The sequence below is a fragment of the Maylandia zebra genome, linkage group LG6 (assembly GCF_041146795.1).
Source record: "Maylandia zebra isolate NMK-2024a linkage group LG6, Mzebra_GT3a, whole genome shotgun sequence".
Lineage (NCBI taxonomy): Eukaryota > Metazoa > Chordata > Actinopteri > Cichliformes > Cichlidae > Maylandia > Maylandia zebra.
This window is the reverse complement of record NC_135172.1, coordinates 5,687,830-5,709,565: the sequence shown is the minus strand read 5'-3', so window position 1 is coordinate 5,709,565 and position 21,736 is coordinate 5,687,830. Positions and strand designations below refer to the sequence as shown.

The 21,736-nt window shown below is 42.6% G+C and overlaps 2 protein-coding genes and 1 long non-coding RNA gene across 3 annotated transcripts; 1 reads left to right on the top strand and 2 right to left on the bottom strand.

Moving 5' to 3' along the window:
- Positions 1-412: 412 nt before the first annotated feature.
- LOC143418894 (uncharacterized) lies at positions 413-5,735 on the top strand. The gene is made up of 3 exons (XR_013098814.1): positions 413-3,208; positions 3,472-3,595; positions 3,855-5,735. It is a non-coding gene; the product is annotated as an uncharacterized LOC143418894 (long non-coding RNA).
- Positions 5,736-7,081: 1,346 nt separating this feature from the next.
- On the bottom strand, positions 7,082-7,456 carry LOC112434928 (histone H4-like; the record flags this gene model as incomplete). The annotated part of the gene is made up of 1 exon (XM_076885357.1): positions 7,082-7,456. A coding segment is annotated over one exon (324 nt), but the record flags the coding sequence as incomplete, so codon positions are not given.
- A 59-nt stretch (positions 7,457-7,515) lies between these two features.
- On the bottom strand, positions 7,516-8,706 carry LOC101469942 (RNA-binding motif protein, X-linked 2-like). The gene is given in 1 exon segment (XM_012916363.5): positions 7,516-8,706. A coding segment is annotated over 1 exon segment (651 nt). The 5' UTR covers positions 8,661-8,706; the 3' UTR covers positions 7,516-8,009.
- Positions 8,707-21,736: the final 13,030 nt, after the last annotated feature.

The window sequence follows — 21,736 nt, the reverse complement described above, 5'->3', positions numbered from 1 at the left end:
CAATAAGGATCTGGTAGCTCCCAGAGTGTCTGCAGCTAATCTAGCTTTATAGCGTTTTATCATCCAATTTGCTGCCACCTGAAAAGCTGTGTCGTCCCAAATTGTATATTGATATTCTAACACGATTTTAGCGTAATGTTGCTGCAGTATGGAGAGGCTATTCTGTAGCCATGTCTGCGTGTTCAGGTTTACTGCCTCCCTGAGTTCCTCCGTGGGGGAGGAAGGTCTAATGAATGCCGTGAGCTTTGTTATCTGTCTAGCCATTCCCTTAGGGGGAGTTTGAGTCAAAATAGCTTTATCAATGATGTTTTTATGGTGTATGGCCTGCATTAATTTGAAATAACTTTTTGCAGTCTGTCTAGTATTTGCATTTAAAGGTTGATATACAGAATAACGGTTACGTTGTGAGCCTGTTTGTCCCCCCTCTCCCTCCCCCCCTACCCTCTGAAAATTATTGTGGTGTTTTCTAGCAGATGGGTTCCTCCTAACCTCCGCTGGAAAGTTGGATTGGGCCCGCTGGAACCTGTTGGAAAAATCCATAGTCAGTAAATGAGGCTCACCTGTGTTTGGGCCTCGGCTCCACTCCACCCTGGGTCTCCAGCAGTTCTTTTCTGTCTCTCCCGGTGTTGTGTCCGTGAATTTATCCAGGTAGGAGTCCAAAGCACTCTGTTTGTAGATTAAGTCCTGTCCCTTATCAAAAGATGACAAAAGAAGGGAGGAGAAAAGAGGGGGGCCCTCCAGCTCACGGATTCCGACCTCCAATCAATGGAAGTGTGATTTAAGCAGGCTTCTCCACAAGGTAAGGCCTCACTGACATACTAAAAGCCAAATATTTATTAAGGAAATTTAAAAAAGGCTAAAAAAGCCAATTGCGGACGAAATTAAGTCCAATAAAACCAATTTCTAGAAGTCCACAGGGTTGGAATTATATTCCACCCTTTGAGACCAATAAGTTTTGTCAAAAAGGCTCCGTTTGGGGCCCAATACAGCTTCTACCCCTTACGTTTCGCAGCCTGTTGCTGCTTCATCAGAGGGAGTCACAGCGAAGAATGGACAGGTGTGTTAATGAGGATTGAGCTCATTGGTTGGTACCACTCTGGATGTTACTTAGGTAACCCATCTGCCTGAATGAAAATAATTGTATAAAAAAGTACACAAACCAAAATCAAGATTAATTACTGGGTAGGGGAGTGGGGCCCGTGAGGGAGTCTTGGGGCTGTCGCGGGCCAATGGGGAGAACCCGACACCAGGTAATATCCGGAGCAGGAACGTGATTGGGGAGAAAAAAATAAAAATATAAAAAAATATGTTTGTTTGTTTTTTTTTTTTTTTCAAAAAACAGCAAAAATAAAAAACCATGTATAAGATGAAGAGTAATAGTCTATTGAATCCGGACTGGATTTGGGTGTTTCTGGTGGAGTGGGTTCCGTTCATGAATCATTCTGAAAAAAAACAAAAGAAAAGGGAGAGGGGAGGGGAGAGAGGGAGGAGGAGAGACAAATACCCCTGTTCCTATTATAATGGACCCCTGGTTGAGGTTAGGTAAGATGCTTTTCAAGTTGGTCTATCTAGACCTTATAACTGTGCATCATGGAGTAGGGAATTAAAAATCAAAAGGGGAAAGAGGATTTTTATCCCTAATTTACCTCTGGTTGAGGTTAGGATTCTGTGTTCCGATCAGGGTTTGTTCCCTTTAGGCGACTAGAGGAGGAGAGAGGAGAGGTATACACCACTTATCTGATATTAAGATGCCTGGTTAAGGTTAGGGCTAAGTGTATTTGGTAGGGGCATCTCTTCCATGTACCAAAATACTAGGGTCTATATGAAGAGCCATTCTAAAACATAGATAAATAAGCACTCCATATATTGCTATCTCTATAATCATGAGCAGATTGTGTGTCACTATTTGTGCTTGTAGGAGAAGGTCGACGTACTTCGAGGGTCAGGTGGGGAGAATCAAGGCATCTGGCTAGGTTAGGTATTAGGAACGTGAGCTTTTGTTATTCCGTCAATACGGTTCAGGTGCACTGGCAACAGAGGTCCATAGTATTCCACCCATTTACTCCTGTATCCCCTGTACTTGAGACCTCTATTCTCCACCGATCCCCTGGTAGGTCTTTCTGTATGCCTTATTGCATTATATTTGTAAAAGATAATAAACACATTTAAATATATGTATATATACTAATATAATATCACTATTTCAAATATATTAACTAGTGATCCTAATGGTATTTACAGTGGACTCATTTTTTGTATTTAAATGCTACTTTCCCACAGATAAGAAAAAGAAAACAAGAAAAAATCAGGCTCCAATTGGAGCTCACACCTTCCAGACCTAGATGCCTCTCCTTGGAGGAAATATAGCGGTCAAGGTAAGTATTACAGGTAAGTTTAAATTTAATTTTTTTTTTATTTATTTATTTATTTTTTTTGTGGGAAATGAGACCAACTGTGATAAGTGACTATAATACCATAACATGGTAAGACCCACACAGGTTGTCCTAAAATTGTAATTTAAATAAAGTAAATGCTTAAACACTCCTAGCAACACTTCTGCAGTAAAACTAACTTTATTGTCACATTCAAGAACAGAGGATAGCAAGTCAACATTCACTGATGTCATCTGAAGTTTAGCCCAATGAATGCCTATGTCTTCCATTACAAATTACTGACCTCTGTCATCATTTTAAGTGGGGGAACTTGCACAATCGGTGGCTGACTAAATACTTTTTTGCCCCACTGTAGCAGCAATCTTCAGAAGAACATTTGCACTGTAAACTGGCCAGACATTCCCTTTTTCAGTATTTGAGTACAATTAGAGGATGTAAACGACTAATGAAACCAAATGTTTCTAGCAGTTTTCTTTGGGGTGGCCAAGAAGTTGGCTCGATTTGTTCCACCACCTGCCTCTATATAATGGCAGGGATACAAACACCTGCACAGGTAAACATTTTATATTGCAGTGCAGAAATATTTATTGTCTAAAAAGTGAGTCTGTTCCCTTAACGTAATTTTCTTAATTAATTAATATTGCACTTTTAGCAGGTGTAAACAATTTTTAGTGCAGCCATGTGTCTCTGTGTTACCAGTGATTTGGTGCAACTGTATTTGATTTTATGTAGAACATGCTTTCTTTTCCCTCAGGAGGAACCAGAAGAGCTGTCTGACAGTGACTTTGAAAGTCCAGTCTGCCGGAGAAGACGAGGTATGTGACGTGAATGAAAACCTAGTGAGGTTCTAAGCTCAATGACCAGTTAGATTTTGTTACTGCAGTGCATAATAATTCCTGGGGGTTTGTTTGATGAGAGCATCATTAATTTGTCTGATTTTAATGTTTACGGATTATCACAGGTGATTACAGCCAAGGAGGAATATGTGCCCAACTTTTATTTGAACTAATATAAGGATATATAAAGGCTCTGTTAACATTATGAAGCAAGTCATGCTGACCTTCTTTCCTTTTTTCAGTGCATCATGCGTTGCCTACAACACCAGGTGAAAGTGAGGCCAAGCATCAGGAAACAGAGAGCTGCATTCAAGAGAGTGAAAATGAGGGACAGCAGATGTTTCCATATAAATTGGCAGAATTTGAGTAAGCTGTTGTCTAAGGGTTAAAGAAATCCTTCATTCTAGATGTTGTTTAGGATATTGTTTCGATGCAGGTTTCCAATTTGCATGTTTGTTTGTTTGGTTTTTTTTGGGGGGGGGTTGTATGTTTGTTTTTTGTTTTTTTGTTGAATGACTGCAACTTTAGGATTTACATTTAATCTTTCTTTTTTTTAATGATGTATGGTGAGAAATTCTTCAAGGCTGACATGTTTTATGATTTCTAATATCTCTTGTCTACTTAGCCCTCTTTTTCTGGAGGAAGATGAAGCTCTTGAAGAAGCAATTCAGCATAGCCTCCTAGAAGAGTCTGATAGACTGAGTCAAGTGATGATTTAGAATCATATAGTCGCTATTCCCATGAAATTCAGTACGTCTCAACATGTTAAATAAAACTTCTCTATTGACTCGATCAATGCTCTCCTTAAGAGACATCATTTGATTTTCCTCCTCTTCTTGTTTCTCCTTCTTATTTCTTAAATATATATATCTACTTACATATTCATTGTATTTCATATTCTTAGCATGATTTAATTCTCTCGCTTTAAATTTAAAAAATTTACACATGCGTTGTTTAAGAAGTTCCCAAAGTTCCGTGAAAGAGGCAGTAAAAATCTTAAGATGTAATATTTTCTTAATTTCAGATTTAACTTCAGGCACAAGCAACCCGTCTGCTAACAAAGATGTATTGAGTTTTCAATAGTTCGTGGGAGCAACACGATATTATTGCCATAACCACCGTGTGATCAGAAAAATCTGTTAAGAATGTGTCATATTTAAGACTTTTAATATTAGATGATATGTAAAATCTATTAGTCGAGTTTTGGTTAATGAGTCGAACCTAGTGTAATGTACAGGGAGTGCAGAATTATTAGGCAAATGAGTATTTTGTCCACATCATCCTCTTCATGCATGTTGTCTTACTCCAAGCTGTATAGGCTTGAAAGCCTACTACCAATTAAGCATATTAGGGGATGTGCATCTCTGTAATGAGAAGGGGTGTGGTCTAATGACATCAACACCCTATATCAGGTGTGCATAATTATTAGGCAACGTCCTTTCCTTTGGCAAAATGGGTCAAAAGAAGGACTTGACAGGCTCAGAAAAGTCAAAAATAGTGAGATATCTTGCAGAGGGATGCAGCAGTCTCAAAATTACAAAGCTTCTGAAGCGTGATCATCGAACAATCAAGCGTTTCATTCTAAATAGTCAACAGGGTCGCAAGAAGCGTGTGGAAAAACCAAGGCGCAAAATAACTGCCCATGAACTGAGAAAAGTCAAGCGTGCAGCTGCCAAGATGCCACTTGCCACCAGTTTGGCCATATTTCAGAGCTGCAACATCACTGGAGTGCCCAAAAGCACAAGGTGTGCAATACTCAGAGACATGGCCAAGGGAAGAAAGGCTGAAAGACGACCACCACTGAACAAGACACACAAGCTGAAACGTCAAGACTGGGCCAAGAAATATCTCAAGACTGGTTTTTCTAAGGTTTTATGGACTGATGAAATGAGAGTGAGTCTTGATGGGCCAGATGGATGGGCCCGTGGCTGGATTGGTAAAGGGCAGAGAGCTCCAGTCCGACTCAGACGCCAGCAAGGTGGAGGTGGAGTACTGGTTTGGGCTGGTATCATCAAAGATGAGCTTGTGGGGCCTTTTCGGGTTGAGGATGGAGTCAAGCTCAACTCCCAGTCCTACTGCCAGTTTCTGGAAGACACCTTCAAGCAGTGGTACAGGAAGAAGTCTGCATCCTTCAAGAAAAACATGATTTTCATGCAGGACAATGCTCCATCACACGCGTCCAAGTACTCCACAGCGTGGCTGGAATGAAAGGGTATAAAAGAGGAAAAACTAATGACATGGCCACCTTGTTCACCTGATCTAAACCCCATTGAGAACCTGTGGTCCATCATCAAATGTGAGATTTACAAGGAGGGAAAACAGTACACCTCTCTGAACAGTGTCTGGGAGGCTGTGGTTGCTGCTGCACGCAATGTTGATGGTGAACAGATCAAAACACTGACAGAATCCATGGATGGCAGGCTTTTGAGTGTCCTTGCAAAGAAAGGTGGCTATATTGGTCGCTGATTTGTTTTTGTTTGGTTTTTGAATGTCAGAAATGTATATTTGTGAATGTGGAGATGTTATATTGGTTTCACTGGTAAAAATAAATAATTGAAATGGGTATATATTTGTTTTTTGTTAAGTTGCCTAATAATTATGCAAAGTAATTATGCGCCTCCCTTTCTTTTTTTTCTTTTTTCTTTTTAAATACTTTATTTAAATATCAATATTCACAATTACAAATACACATAATACAAGCACCATGCACAAATTATTCACATCTTATTTTACATATTACAAAAATAAAAGCTCCCACGGCAAATCATTTCCTAATTTCATATCTCTCGTTTTTCTTCTTCTCAGCTCCGTTACAATGTTTTTACATACGGTGAAACTACTTATCATTTTTTGTTCTATAACACCTTTAGCCCTTGTTTTCCATATGTGGACATTTATAATACACATCACCAGCCAAAACAATCTTCTTTTATTTTCACTCATCTTTTCTTTAAACAAACCATATCTTACTGATTTTATATTATTTTCAATATTAAAACCTAGTTTTTCCATCCTCCTTATTTCAACCGTCCTGTAACACGATATCAATAGATGATCAAGAGTTTCGTCTTCATCACAATTCTCCATAGGGCATTTCTTAGTGGTAACGAAGCAACTCCACAGAACTACAGCTCTTACTGGGAGCCGTCCGACAGAGATAAGCCACACTGTATCTCTCATGTTCTCGGATATTACTTTGTCATATATGTTTTTAACTATTTTCTGATTTTCTTCTTTTTCCACAGCCTTATATTGTATCATACCTTCATTTTTTTATATATATCTGTTTTGAGTTTAATTGTAAAAGATTTAAGCCATCCAATTTCCACTGATCCACAAGATCCCCAAACACAAGTTTAAAGTATGGCACTCCCGTTCGGGCTCTCCCTTTCATTTTTTTCCACAAAGATTTCTTCCCTTGGATCCAGTGGGTGCTTCGCTCAAATGCGCTATATACATTTTTTAGAAAAGGAATCATCAAAATAATGCTAAGATCTGGCGCTCCTAATCCTCCATTTTCTTTTCCTTTATACATTAATTTCCTCTGTGTTACTTCGCGGTTTGTCCCCCAAATCAATTTGGTACACAATTTACTTAATTTAATAACAGTTTTGTGAGGAGGGGGAAAGACAGTAGCCAGAAACAACAACTTTGAGACTACGTGTGTTTTCGCAATATTCACACGCGCTTTATAGTTTGTATTTTTATTGTCCCATTTAGCTACTTCGTTTTCTATTTCACTCTCTTTCTTTTTTCAATTCAAAAGACATGGATCATTTTTAGTAATGAAGTTTGATAGAACTTGACTAGACATAAACAAAAGAGATAGGATCAGCTCTACAGAGGAGATGGGTGGCCCTGAAAAGGACCTTTGTTGCCGTTGTTGTTGTCAGTGCAGTAAGCTTAACCACCAAAGCCGTACAGAGTGCGGCCCTGTCTCTTGAGAGCGTACACCACATCCATGGCGGTGACGGTCTTTCTCTTGGCGTGCTCGGTGTAGGTGACGGCGTCGCGGATGACGTTCTCCAGAAACACCTTCAACACGCCACGGGTCTCCTCGTAGATCAGACCAGAAATACGCTTCACACCACCACGGCGAGCCAGGCGGCGGATAGCTGGCTTAGTGATGCCCTGGATGTTATCACGAAGCACCTTACGGCGACGCTTTGCGCCTCCTTTGCCGAGTCCTTTACCTCCCTTTCTTTTTTTTTTTTTTTTTTTTAGAAATATTTATTTATTGTAAAACTCATTCCAGTAAAACAAACATCAACGTTTTGTCAGACAGACGTGTGGACTTCGATTTTTTCACTTAAAGTTTAAACAGAACCTGAACTTAAGACTCGCTGTGGTGCGATGAGCCCAGCAGTGACACCAGTGCTGGGCTGAATGTTTCAGAGCTCACACAGGAGCCAGAAGCATTTTCATTTAGGAATAATGCATAAAAGTAAAGGCTGACATGAAACGAAATATCAAATTAATATCTAAGAATGGACTAAAATATATTCATCTGTGTTGATTTCAGCTTGGATTTAAACATGTCTGTTATTTTCTTCCAGTATTGAGCCATGTTCTTCTTCTGCCTCCTCCTGTCATCGTCTCTGTCTCTCTCCCTTCGCCTGTCATCTCTGTCCCGATCTGCGTCTCTTCTTTCTCTTTCCGTCTCTCGTCTTCTATCATTATCTCTGCTTCTGTCATTCTCCCTTTCATGACCCCTCTTCCTTTCTTCCTCTCTCTGCCGATCTGCGTCTCTCCTCCTCCTCTTCCTCTTCTTCCTCCCCTCTCAGTCTCTCGTTGTCTGTCCATTCGGTTGTCCTCCTGGCTTTGGCGGCGGCCCGCTCTGGTTGTATTTGTCGTACCCGGTGTCCTCTTTCTCCTCTTTGACTCCGACTGAAACAGGAAGTGGTGATGAAGAAGAGGCTCTGCTCTTCCTGTCCTTCTTCTTCTCTTTCTTGGGCTTCTTCGCAGGTACGGCGTACTACTCGTCATCCTCAGAGGAGGGGGAAGACTCGCCGACTTTGGGAGCGCAGCCCTCCTCCCTCAGATGCTTGGTCACGCCGTCGATGTCCTCGCCGTCTTTGGGGGGTCGGTAGTCTTTGACGTGGTCAACGCGAATCGTGCGACCTTTGATCTTAATGCTGTTGAAGTTGTCGACGGCCAAGACAGTGCTCCTCTGGTCCTCATAGCAGATAAAACAGAAACCTTTGGACTTTCCGGTCTTCTTGTCATGCACGAGGTTGATGTTGACGATCTCTCCATACTGAGAGAAGACACAGATCAGGTCTCCTTCAGTCAGCTCGTATGGAAACCCTCCAACAAAGACCCAGGCGCTGTCTTTGTACTCGCTGTGCCAGGAAACGGACTCGTTGACCCCGAGGCTGGCTTCACGCTCGTTCAGCTCGTTTATCAGCTTTACCTTCGTTAGAGGATTCATGATCGACTATACGGTTTGTATATCAACGCTGTGCTAAAAATGGCTAATCTCACTTACCTTGTCCACTCATTTTGGCTGTTCAGAAACGAATGTGAGGGGTTGCTTGAAGGACTCCTGAATTTACATCTGATTTGAGGACGTAAAAGAAAACAGGAGTGCTTGCAACTACGGCCATCTACTGGCCTTTGGCGGAAATGAGGAACAGCATGACTGTGCCTGGGGTGCAGTAGCTGTGTACTGCAGTAGCAGTTTTTTCCTTTGAGTGTCGATACTACGAAGAGAAGAACCTGTCAAAATGAGTGGACGCGGAAAGATTGGAGTAATTGGTTATTAGTTATGTAATCATGCCTCCGTATGCCCCATTATCGTTTGCTTCAAACTTCAGCAATTTATGGGTGAGACTCAAGTACATCGGAGACGGGGACCCCCCGACCCGTGATTATGTTGCTGAAGAGCTGATATTGCAAACATCATGGCTGAATGTGCAGGACATATACTCCTTCATTGCTCTCCCCAGTAAACGGGATTTTGAGCTGTGTTTCACCCGAGAGGCGCCCTTACATCGCTTCTTAGAGATCTCTCTTTCCAACGCATCACATCCGAAATGGAAAGACTGGCAAGTGGAGTCTTCTGTCCAGGTAGAGGTAGTGACTCTTGTTGTTAAATTCTGGACTGGAAGGATTCCAGACCAAGATATCGAGCTATACCTTAAAAGGTACTGCGAGATTCTTCAACCCCCAGTCAAGCCAGTGGATAATTTCGGATTCTGGTATGGAGTCCGAAAATACAAAGTTCGGATGCGTAGAGACGAAGCTGGACATATAATCTCTATCCCAAATTCCATCTCGTTGGGCCCCTATAATGGCAGGATTTTCTATCCTGGCCAATCGGTTAAGTGCCTCATCTGCCAAGGTCCAGACCACCAGGCGAGAGAATGCCCCACTATTAAATGTTGGAAATGTGGTGAGTTGGGCCACAAGGCCAAAATTTGCCAAAACGAAAGTGAGTGCTCCCTCTGTGGTGCGAAAGGGCACACTTTCTTTAAATGCCCCAAGTCCTACGTGAATATACTTAAATCTTCCCAACAACCTCGACTTTCTGACACCATGGATTTTCCTTCCTTGGTGGATCCTTCCCAAGTCTTGGATCCCCCCGTGAATGACCAGGTGAGAGAGCCCCCTCCCCTTCCTCCGACGGCTGCCTCACTGCCACTCCCAGTTTCGCTTGGTTTGGACAATCCACAAGTGGATGATCAGGATACCCAGTCTAGCCCTGTTCAAAATGAGTTACCATCTCCACTGTCTCAGTCAAGTAAAAAAAGTGACGAGAGTGATGAAGAGCTAGATGGTAACCTAATCATAGAGACATCGGATGGTGAGAATAAAAGCGATAGTGACGACGAAGAAATTGACAGCGAGCAGACACCTGATGACGACGGAGATAGCGAGGACCATGGATCCTTCCCTCTCTCAGAGGCGGCATCTCTGGCTCTTGCTTCGCTACCTGGGGAAACGAAAGTAAAACGGAAGACCTTCTTTAGTGGAAGTCACCCAGCCCTCAACGAGCTCGTCAACGAGGATACGAGAGGAAGCAGAAAAAGGAGCGTTTCTGCTTCTAGCTCTGGAAGAGATAAGCGGAAGGATAATAGACCAAGTCCTCCGTGAGTAATATTTCTGAGATGGTCTCTCCTTTAGTCAACCTATGAGTAACATCAAAATAATAACATTTAATGTCAGAGGTCTCCAATCAGATAAGAGCAGGAAAAGGATGGTTGATTTCTTAAAAAGACTTGATTATGATATTTTGTGCCTTCAAGAGATGAGATTAAAGACACACGTAGATGTATGTGAATTAAATAAAATGTGGAACACTGCTCATTCAATAATATCGATAGGGGAAGACAGCTCTGATGGAGTGGGTATTTTCTTCAAAAAAGATGCGGTGAATATAATCAAAAGACGAGACATAATACCGGGACGACTCCTCCTTGTTGATTGCTGTTATTACGGGCAAAGGTTGCGTATTATTAATCTTTATAATGCACCGGAACGAACAAATAAGATACAATTATTGAAAAAACTGAAGTATCTATTAGAGATTTGTTTTAATATAATTATATGTGGAGATTTTAACATTGTTACTGAAGCAACTGACAGAATATCTAAGGTTGAATTTAGAGAACTGCGAGAAAGCAAATTGTTGGTTAAAGTAAGGAAGCAGCACTTCGTGATTTATACAGGCACTTGCATCCACATACCGTCCACTACACTAGATTCGATTCGTTAACTAAAACAAGGATTGATAGAGTCTACATATCACATAATGTTCAAGGTCTGAAATATGACACTCTTTTAACAGACTTTTCTGATCATATGGTGGTTATGGCAACAGTATCGTGTTGTCCCCATGAATTTTTGAACTATTGGAAATTGAATACATCCTTGTTAGCAGACGAGTTGCTTGTGTCCGAAGTTAAATCTGAAATTAAGAAAATATTACATCTTAAGATTTTTACTACTTCTTCCTCTGAACTTTGGGAGCTTCTTAAACGACGTATGTGTCAATTTTTTAAATTTAAAGCGAGAGAATTAAATCATGCAAAGAATGTAAAATATAACGAAGATGTGAGTAGATATATATATTTAAGAAATAAGAAGGAGAAGGAGGAGGAAAATCAAATGATGTCTCTTAAAGAGGACATTGATCGGGTCAATAGAGAAGTTTTATTTAATATGTTGCGACGTACTGACTTTCACGGGAACAGCGATTATATGATTCTTAATAATCAAAAGAAAAGTCGAAATGATTTTATTGTCTCAATTAAGGATAAACATGGAAAGTCAGTTTTTAAAGAAGAGGGGAAAAGACAAGTAATTAGAGACTATTGTTCAGAGATGTTTTCATCCATAGTTACAAACAGCGACGCTATTAACAATTTTTTGAGTGAGGTTGAACCATTAGATTCTGTCATTTATGAAACTTTGATTGGAAAAATTAAAAGAGAGGAAGTAGAGTCAGTAATTAACCAACTTAGTACCGATAAAACACCTGGTCTGGATGGACTCCCCTCTGAATTTTACAAAATTGTGAGTAAAGAACTGTCTGAATTATTAACTCAGTATTTTAATGAAGGAATAGAAAGAGAAACAATGGGTAAATCGTTTTATGAGGGAGTTATGTGTTTATTATACAAGAAAGGTGATAGAGAAGATATTAACAATTATAGGCAACTGACAATAATGAATGTAGATTATAAGATTTTTGCTAAAATAATTATGTCCAGACTAGAGGATGTATTAGATATTATCATTGAAAAAGAACAAACATGCGCAATTAAGGGACGATTGATGTGGGATAACTTAAGTACGTTAAGAGAGATTATTTATAATGGAAAGGATTCAGAACTCTGCATTTTAGGCTTAGATCAAAGGAGGGCTTTTGATTCTGTTTCCCACTCCTATTTATGGAAAGTAATGAAAGCTTATAATTTCCCGGACCAATTTATTTCTATTATTCAATTGATTTATAAAAAGTCCTTCGTGCAAGTTAAGGTAAATGGAAAGCTCTCACCCCCTTTTAGTGCTGAGTGCGGGGTTAAACAAGGATGTCCTTTGAGTGCTGCGTTATATGTCCTTGCAATTAACCCCTTATTGAAAAGGATAAATGATGACAAACGGATTAAGGGATACGTCCTTGATAAATCCCATAAAATCGCAGCTTTGGCGTATACAGATGACGTGACGGTGATAATTAGAAACCAAAACGAACTGTCTTCAGTTATGGAGATATTACACCACTACGAACAGGCATCAGGTGCCAAGCTGAACCAAGACAAAACTGAGGGTTCGAGGGAAAGAGGAATTGTGGCAAAAGAAAAGAGGCAGGGCCAGAGCGGGCGTTCCATACCCAGAGCGTTCTCACTCCCGAGGCGTAACATGCCGACGTTTTGTCACGTCCCGCGGCGTTCCTGAGGAACGCGAAAGGAGACCTTCGGCGTTCTTATGGTACGCGGTGGGTTATGGCTGGAATCCAGTGCAATGACGCTCCCGCGGTAATAGACGTTCCAGCCCTGTATTCCAGCCCTAAACCTAACCTTATCCCTAGCCCTAACCATAACCTTATTCCAGACCGTAACCAGGACTTTAATGATGTTAAATAGCGTGTTTCTAAGCGATTTGAAGAAAAAGAGCGAACATGTGTAGGTTCAGTCCAGACGGTTCTCATATTTCCTCTTTTTCCGAGGTCGTCATTTAGGAACGTGGTGGGTAGCCGAAAACGTAATATGGTGACGATTTGTCACCTAGCGTAAAATGTTACGCTTTGGGAGTGAGAACGGGTTGACCATACCACAGAATTATGTTTGGTGACTTATCAAGTCAATGGGAACAATATAGTTTAAATATTCTCCAAGATAATACGAAAAATATCTATAAAAAAATTAATGAAACCAAAAATGAAGGTGTAATTCAATACAAGTATGCAAATGAAGATGAAAATCTTTCAATAGTTAAAAATATACAAGATAAATTATTATCTGAAAGCATGAGAGACGTGGTATGGCTCATCTGGCTCGGGCGCCTCCCTGTGAGAGCAGTGGTACAATGGAGTTGTTTTGTTACCACCATGAAATGCCCTATGACAGGCTGTGATGAAGATGAGACCCTAGAACATCTTCTGTTGGCTTGTTATAGGACAACTGAGATAAGACAGAAGATGACAGAGATTGATATTAACATCAACGTCATAGCCAAAGCAATTAAATATGGTTTGTTTAAAGAAAAAAATGGGTGAAGACAAAAGGAGACTCTTTTGGTTAGTAATGTGTGTTATAAACACACATATTTGGAAAACCCGTGCCAAAGGAGTGTTGGAACAAAGGATGATAAGTAGTGATGTGGTGAGTAAACATATCATTACAGATCTGCAGAGAAGACGAACAATGGACCTGAAACTTGGGAAAGTTTTCCCCTGGAACGAATTGAAACTGTAAGTTTTAAAAGCGTTTTGTGGACTCAGATGCTAGATTTTCCATCTTGTTCTCCTTTTTCATTATTGAGTGGTGTGTGATTACGGTTTTGTATATGTAATTGTATGTGTAAAAAAAAAAAGAAAAAAAAGAAAAAAAAAAAGAGGACCTTTGTTGCCGTTGTTGTTGTCAGTGCAGTAAGCTTAACCACCAAAGCCGTACAGAGTGCGGCCCTGTCTCTTGAGAGCGTACACCACATCCATGGCGGTGACGGTCTTTCTCTTGGCGTGCTCGGTGTAGGTGACGGCGTCGCGGATGACGTTCTCCAGAAACACCTTCAACACGCCACGGGTCTCCTCGTAGATCAGACCAGAAATACGCTTCACACCACCACGGCGAGCCAGGCGGCGGATAGCTGGCTTAGTGATGCCCTGGATGTTATCACCTTACGGTGACGCTTTGCGCCTCCTTTGCCGAGTCCTTTACCTCCCTTTCTTTTTTTGGGCCAGGGTCACAGGGAGTGCAGAGTCCCACTTACTTTTCCTCTTCTGGGTATCTGTGGATGTAGTTGTGGTGTTGCTGGTGGTGGAGGCTGCTGTGCTGGAGGGGTTGGTGCCCTTCTTAGTCCCCGTGACAAACTCAATCTTGGTTCGTTCCTTCATGGCTTTCTCCAGTTTGTCCATCTCCACCTTCTGAGCTTTGGCGAGAGCTTCATAGTAAGAGTCTTCCGACCAGGCATGAGGATCGAACATATCTTTTGGGTAGTTGGTTCCCAGTTCATCTATGGCGCAGAACTGAATGAGCTTCTCGTAAATACTTGGGTTTCTAAATTTCTTCTTTTGCTGGATATGGGCGTTTGTGTCAAAATCTCCATGGAGCTTCCTCTTATACAGCTTATGACCCAGCCAACATGTATATATGGGCCCCACCTGGTTTTTGCTCGGGCTGGATGGGTACCATATGGGCATGGGCTCAAACTGGGCTTTTTGTATGGGGCCTACTTGGGTTCTTCACATTAAACCCATATGGGCAATGCCAAGTGGGCACTTTTAGTAGGTCCTAGCTGGGTCAAACATGGGAAACACTTAACTTGGTCCAAAATGGGAAACACATGTAGGACCCACTTGGGTTTTCCACCTGGGATAGACATGGGCAAACACAGTAATTTAAGGATAGGCTGTTGTTGTGTGCCCCAGGTGGGGCAAAGTGAGGTAATCAATATATGTTTTTAGCACTGATGACACAGGTGGGGCCCACCAGGTCAAACTATATGGGTCACACATGGGCAAATGCAAGTCAGACCCTGAAAACATGTCTATGTGGGCCCCAAATGGGTTATGTTAAATTAATATGGGCATATATTTTACATGGGCTCAAGATTGTTTAGTATATATGGGACCCACTTGGGTTTCTCACATGAAAGCCATATGGGTGGGTATCCAATGTAGGTCCTAGTTGGGTCAGTGATGGTAAATGTGTACATGGGTTTAAAATGGTAGCACATGCTGTGCATTTTGAATGTGAGGATTCTTCTTCTGTGAAGAGCCTGAGAAAGTGTTATTTGAATAAAGGAGGATTTATTCCAAACAAGCCCATCACAGATTGCACACAATCCAGGGAGTTGTGAAAGTCAAATTTTAAAAAGAATCTCAAAAGGAAGTAAGAACATAACTCTCTTTTATAACCTGCAGACGGCACCCATGAGTACCATTCTCTAACAAATCACCCTAACTTTAAAATATTTGGCACAACCTTAGTCTATCACTTCTGATATCCTTAGGCACAGTCAAATATTCTTTACTTTTCATTTTTGACCCTCTCAGTTTTTAGCCTCAGTATTTGAACTTTCAGTGCTCTGCATGGTCAGGCTCAGATAAGATAAAATAAGAACTTAATTGATTCCTCTTGGGGATATTCACTTGTCACAGCAGCAATAAAATGTGATGAAAACGGACATAAGAATAGAAAAAAAAACATTATAGCATGCAATATCAAGAAAAGCAAAAAAATACACATTAAAACCTAAGATATAAGTGAATTATACAGAGAAAAATACAGATTTGCCATTTTGTGCAAATTCAGGATTTCCAGTTGTTCAATTAGGACTGTTCACATTAGCAAACATGCAGTTGACGATTTCCAGTAAATCAGACACACTATACTGCATTAGAGAAAAGACCATTAGCTATATTACATATGTGGAAGCATAACTCACTTGAAAAACTAAAAAGACTGTAGAAGTTGAAAGTTTTGGTTGATCAGATCCAATATGTAAAAGCTCCTCAGTATAAAGCTTACTCTTCAACTTGAGTCCACAAATTATATAACCAGAAATAATTTATATTTTCTTTGAACTAATGCAAAGGGAATGCAGCCTTTCCAGCAGTCACGCCTCAACTGTATGGTGTATTGACACTTGAAACTTTTCAAAAGAACTTTTCAAAAACCTTTCTATTGTTTATTTAGAAGAGCTTTTCACACCACCTCCTCCCACCACTACTCTTCATATTCATGAAGCAGATGTGAGGAAGCAGTTTAAGAGTCTGAATGCTCGAAAAGCTCCTGGCCCAGACGGTGTGTCTCCTGCCACCCTCAGACACTGTGCAAACGAGCTGGCCTCAGTGTTTTCTGGCATTTTCAACTCCTCACTGCAGGTATGTCATGTGCCTGCCTGCTTCAAGTCCTCTACCATAATCCCTATCCCCAAGAAACCTAGGATCACTGGAGTAAATGACTACAGACCCGTGGCTCTGACATCTGTGGTCATGAAGTCATTTGAGCACCTGGTTCTCTCCTACCTCAAGACCCTCACGGCCTCCCTCCTGGACCCCCTGCAGTTTGCATACAGAGCCAACAGGTCTGTAGATGACGCCATCAACATGGCCCTACACTTCATCCTGCAGCATCTGGACTCCCCAGGAATCTACGCCAGGATCCTGTTTGTGGACTTCAGCTCTGCCTTCAACACCATCCTTCCAGACCATCTCCAAGGCAAGCTTTCCCAGATGAATGTGCCTGATCCCATCTGCCGGTGGATCACTGACTTCCTGACGGACAGGAAGCAGCAGGTGAGGCTGGGAAAGAATGTCTCGGACTCCCGGACCATCAGCACCGGCTCCCCTCAGGGCTGTGTTCTTTCTCCTCTGCTCTTCTCCCTGTACACCAACTGCTGCACCTCCACCCACCAGTCTGTCAAGCTAATCAAGTTTGCAGATGACACCACCGTTATTGGACTCATCTCGGACGGGGATGAGTTTGCCTACAGGAAGGAGGTTGAACGTCTGGTGTCCTGGTGCAGCGACAACAACCTGGTGCCGAATGCCCAGAAGACAGTGGAGATTATTGTGGACTTCAGGAAGCACACAGCCCCACTCCCCCCCATCATCCTGACTGACACCCTCATCACCTCTGTGGACTCATTCCGCTTCCTGGGTACCACCATCACCCAGGACCTGAAGTGGGAGCCCACCATCACCTCCGTCATTAAGAAAGCCCAGCAGAGGATGTACTTCCTGAGGCAGCTGAAGAAATTCAACCTGCCAACACGGACGATGATGCAATTCTACACCGCAATCATCGAGTCCATCCTCACCTCCTCCATCACCGTGTGGTACGCTGGAGCCACTATCAGGGACAAACAGAGACTGCAGCGTGTTGTGCGCTCTGCTGAGAAGGTGATTGGCTGCAGACTCCCATCTCTGCAGGACCTGTACACCTCCAGGACACTGGGGCATGCAGCTCGGATCTCAGCTGACCCTTCTCACCCTGGACACAGTCTGTTTGACCTGCTCCCCTCAGGCAGGAGGGGAGCCATAAGAACAGTTTCTTCCCCTCTTGGACACATGAACAATAACCGTATGACTGTTCCCACCACTAACACATGACCCTACTGCATCACTGCATCATTCCATGTTTGGCATTGATCACCACCTGCACTCATGTATATATCTATCTACTTAGCACGTTTAATTCTTATTCTTATTTTTATTTTTATATCTATTTAAGCATTTATGACAGTATGTTTGCACCAAGCACTGCAGCAATTTCCTAATGTTGTAAACCTGCTCAACATTTGGCAATAAAACCCTTTCTGATTCTGATTCTGATTCTTTTAAGTGAGGTGTTGATATTGTTATCATTATGATATATTCTGTCAATTATGCTTTTATTATTATGTTGTTTTATTTTTATGTTATTTGACAATAATTACATATGATTTTTTAAAACATATTAACCATTCCTATACTTAAAAAACTAAGCAAAACTAAAATTTATCTTTTTAACTTGTGCATGGTTTGCCTTTTAAAATGTTTGTATCAGGCATAAAATGACTTTTTATTTTTATTTTTTTTATTTTTTTTATTTTTATTTTTTTTTGGCCTGTCCCGTTTGGCTCTTTTGCCCTCAGAATCGTTGTCTAAAGGCAAAGAAAGATGCCCAACGGATTTACTTTACCAAACTGACCATCCCAGCCTTGCCGTAATGGTCCATTTGATTCACCTTTTATTGTTTATTTTATTTTCACTTACTGAATACGGGACAGACTTGACTGGGGGAAAGAAGGGGAGAAAGAAAGAGGGAAAGAGAAACAGCTGAGAAGAGGGACGGGGGAGAAGGGCAAAAGACAAAAACCAACAGAACGGGCAGAGAAAAAAAATGCATATATCAATCACCTGGATCACCTGCTGAGAAAGAAAAAAGAAAACAAGCAGAAGAGAATAAGAGTAATAGAATAAACAACATCCCAATGATATATGGGAATATGACAGTAAATACTAAATATTAAACATTATTGTGCAGCACATAAGATCAACAGAACAGTGTGCTTTGAGGTAGGAGCCAAAAAGGGTGTAGTTTGTGGGTGTGATCACCCGTGTGTACACCTGTGAGCATGGACGCGCTTGTTTTTTGTTTTTTAAAAGGTTCCTTCATGTAATGATCTGCTAGAGGGTGTGGAGGGGCCACAGCCCCGTCCTCCAGGGCGTGAAGCAGGTGTGGAGGAGATCAAAACTCCAGACATCCAGAGGCCCCCAGAACACAAGAGACCAAGGAAGACCAACAGAGGGGCAGCTGCGCCACTGTCCCGGAAAGAGCTGAGGAGAGTCCCAGATGAGGGCTCACTCAGCAGCCGCGGAGCAGAAGCCAGGGAGAGTTGCAGTGACGCGCCCGTGAGCTCCGCCGGCAGCCAGCTGCGCCTGAGTGACCGAGCCCCAGGCCGAGAGGCCGGGGGCACCCCACCTCCGAAGTGGCCCGAGCGAGCCCCAGGCTCCAGGCCCCGATAAGCGGCCGCCAAGGAGTGAGCCGGTGTGTACCTGGACGCCCATCCCCGGACACAAAGAACCACCAACGCACCGATGTCTGAGGGGGTCCGCCACTGGCAGGGGAAGTGGTGGTAGGGGGAGATAGGCCTCCAAACCTTGGAGGGCCTGAGATGTCCCCAGAGAGGTGGCGTCTGACACCCAACCTGACATATAGACACAGACATACAGGCACACACAGACACAAACATCCATTCCCACCCTCATGCTCTCATATACACTTACTCCACACTCAACCAACGTGGAGACAGACATAAAGAGACGTTGTACACACGATCACACTCCCCAAGCGTACTCTACAAACCGGGTCTAGGTGCCCCCGCCCCTGGAGGGGGGAACTGCACCCAGACCCAGGTGGTGTTTCCCTTTTCCCTGTGGTGGGGGGAGGCAGACCGCCCCGACTCCGCAGCAGCAGGAAGGCTCCACACTCCAGACCGCAGTCGGACGGCCAACTCCTCCTCCTAGTCCTAGCCCCCCTGCTCCAGCAGGTCGCAGAGAACGGGGGTGAGAGAAGACTCCAAACCTCCCTCCACCCGCTCATTGTAATGTTGATGCATGTGTGTTCTAAGGTGCATTTAAAACCCAGGAGGGCATGGAGCTACCTGCCAGAGAGCAGCAGGTAAGCGCATAGTCCCTCCTGCTAGCCCTCAATGTCTACGTGTATTTAAAATTGAGAGGTGGGCAACGACGCCGGGGTGAGGTGTACACCCTGATGGTACTTTGGACTCCGTGTATCGTGCCCACCCCCAAGATCCTATATGTATGTGTAATGAGAGTGTGAGTAATGTGAATGTCTAAGTTGTGGGATAAAATTGAGGCAGAGGCAGCCAGAAGGGGACAGGGGGGGGGGGGGGGTAGCCTCCTCTGCATCCTGGTGACATACCCCTACTCCAAGGCCCTGCATGTGTGGGTGGTTGTGGTGGAGCGGGAAGAGGGAGGCAGCTGGAGATGGGGAGGGAAGGAAGGGAGGGGCAAGTGACCCCTCCCTGGGGCCAGCTCCCCCGCTGACCCCAGTAGGCACCCCCATACTCCGCGACCCGCCAGGGAAAGGGGGCCCAGGCCCATCCAGACCGGGCCCAGTGCAGCAGCGCCGCCCGGCCCCACAGAGCCCGGGACAGTCCACCCAACCCCACCACAGAGAAAACTGCACCCACCCCACCATCCACTCATCTTCCAGACTACATAAGACAATAAACACCCAGGCTGAGATCTTCCTCCACCTCTCCTGTATCTCCCCCTCCTGCAGACAGTTCCTGAAGAGAGGAAAGCTCCTGCAAGATGTGACAACCTCCCCCACCAGTTGAAGAGCCCCCCATAAAATGACTTTTTAAATAAAGTTGTTTTTTAAAGTGAGCGGCAACCAGTCTTCGCGGTCTTTTTTGTTGAAATGAGGGAGGAGCAGATTGCGCCGCCTATGGACTAGTGTGGTCTGTCCTCAGTTGTGAGCAGATTTTTGACTTGCTGGTTCCTGGAGTACATGGAGGACATCGATTATTTAAAGGAATTTAAAACTAACACCAAGGTAAATACTGAAGGTTTGATAAGTTATCATCAATGGTTATTTTAGTTGCTTTCTATACTTGTCCTAAACGGTATAAGGGAGAGAGGCATATAACATCCTTAGCTAGCAGGTGAAACTGGGTTAATTTACTGTCATTGTCTTTGGCGAATATAATTAAAAGTTACTCACAAAACTCCTACTGCCTATATTCTACTCAGTAAAGTACATTTTATCTTATCTTATTCTGTTTCCATCGCACCAATATCTCTATACAGTTTGTGAATTTAGGTAATATAATGTACACCGCGTTTTTTCTCCCTCTGTGCATCTGCAACCAGCTATTTTTAATTAATTCAAAAAGTAATGATTTTTTTATTTTTTTAGTACTGTGCTTTAGTGGATTCCCGCTCAGGTAATGCGGCCATTATGCACTACTCAGTAAACAAAATGGCAGTTAGTGTACGTGACATACATGTGCAATGTGGCAAGCTCACTTTATAGGGGTGTAAAATATGAGATGATTAAATTACTGCAGTACATGCCTGCAGCTTAAATGGTAATGTTATCAGATATGCATTTATGGTGTGCAAAAAGAAGGGGGGGACAAACACAGCTTTTTCAGCCTAAACACTGCCTGGATCACTCTCTTAGGCTACGTCCACACGTACATGGGTAATTTTGAAAACGGACATTTTCTGTTTTCGTTTAAAAAAAAAAAAAAAAAAAAAAAATCCCGTCCACTAGTAAAAGCCAAAACGCTGCTAGGAACATGCCAAAGCAGCAGGTGGCGATATATTCCTAACGTGTAGAAATGTTGGCCAATCAGAAGTCATGAAGCCTCGGTGGGAAAGAGTAAACAAAGATGGTGCATAGAAGCAGAACTGAGTCCTATGTGTGGAGGGACAGTAACTGTGTATATGTAAGCATTGAAACACTGCATAGAGTAAAATTAACAGTAATGGTATTTTTTCTAAGTCATTGTAGAAATTCATTTCACCGAAGCAATAACCTGGCACATGGTGTGATGTCAAAAAAGGCACAGACCTTTGATGCTGCGTTTCCTCTGTTTCCCTCATCCACACCTAAACGCAAAAACGGTTTTCGAAAATCTCCACCCTGGCATGAATTTCAAAAAAGTCTCCGCTTTCAGTAACCGTAAATGCCGTTTACGTGTGGACGAAAGGTGAAAACGCACAGAAAAATCAGTTATTGGTTACTGAAAAATGTCCAAGGCAGTTATTAATTTAATAAGTAAGTGCAGCTGTTCAGATCAGATGGTGATGTAGGAAAA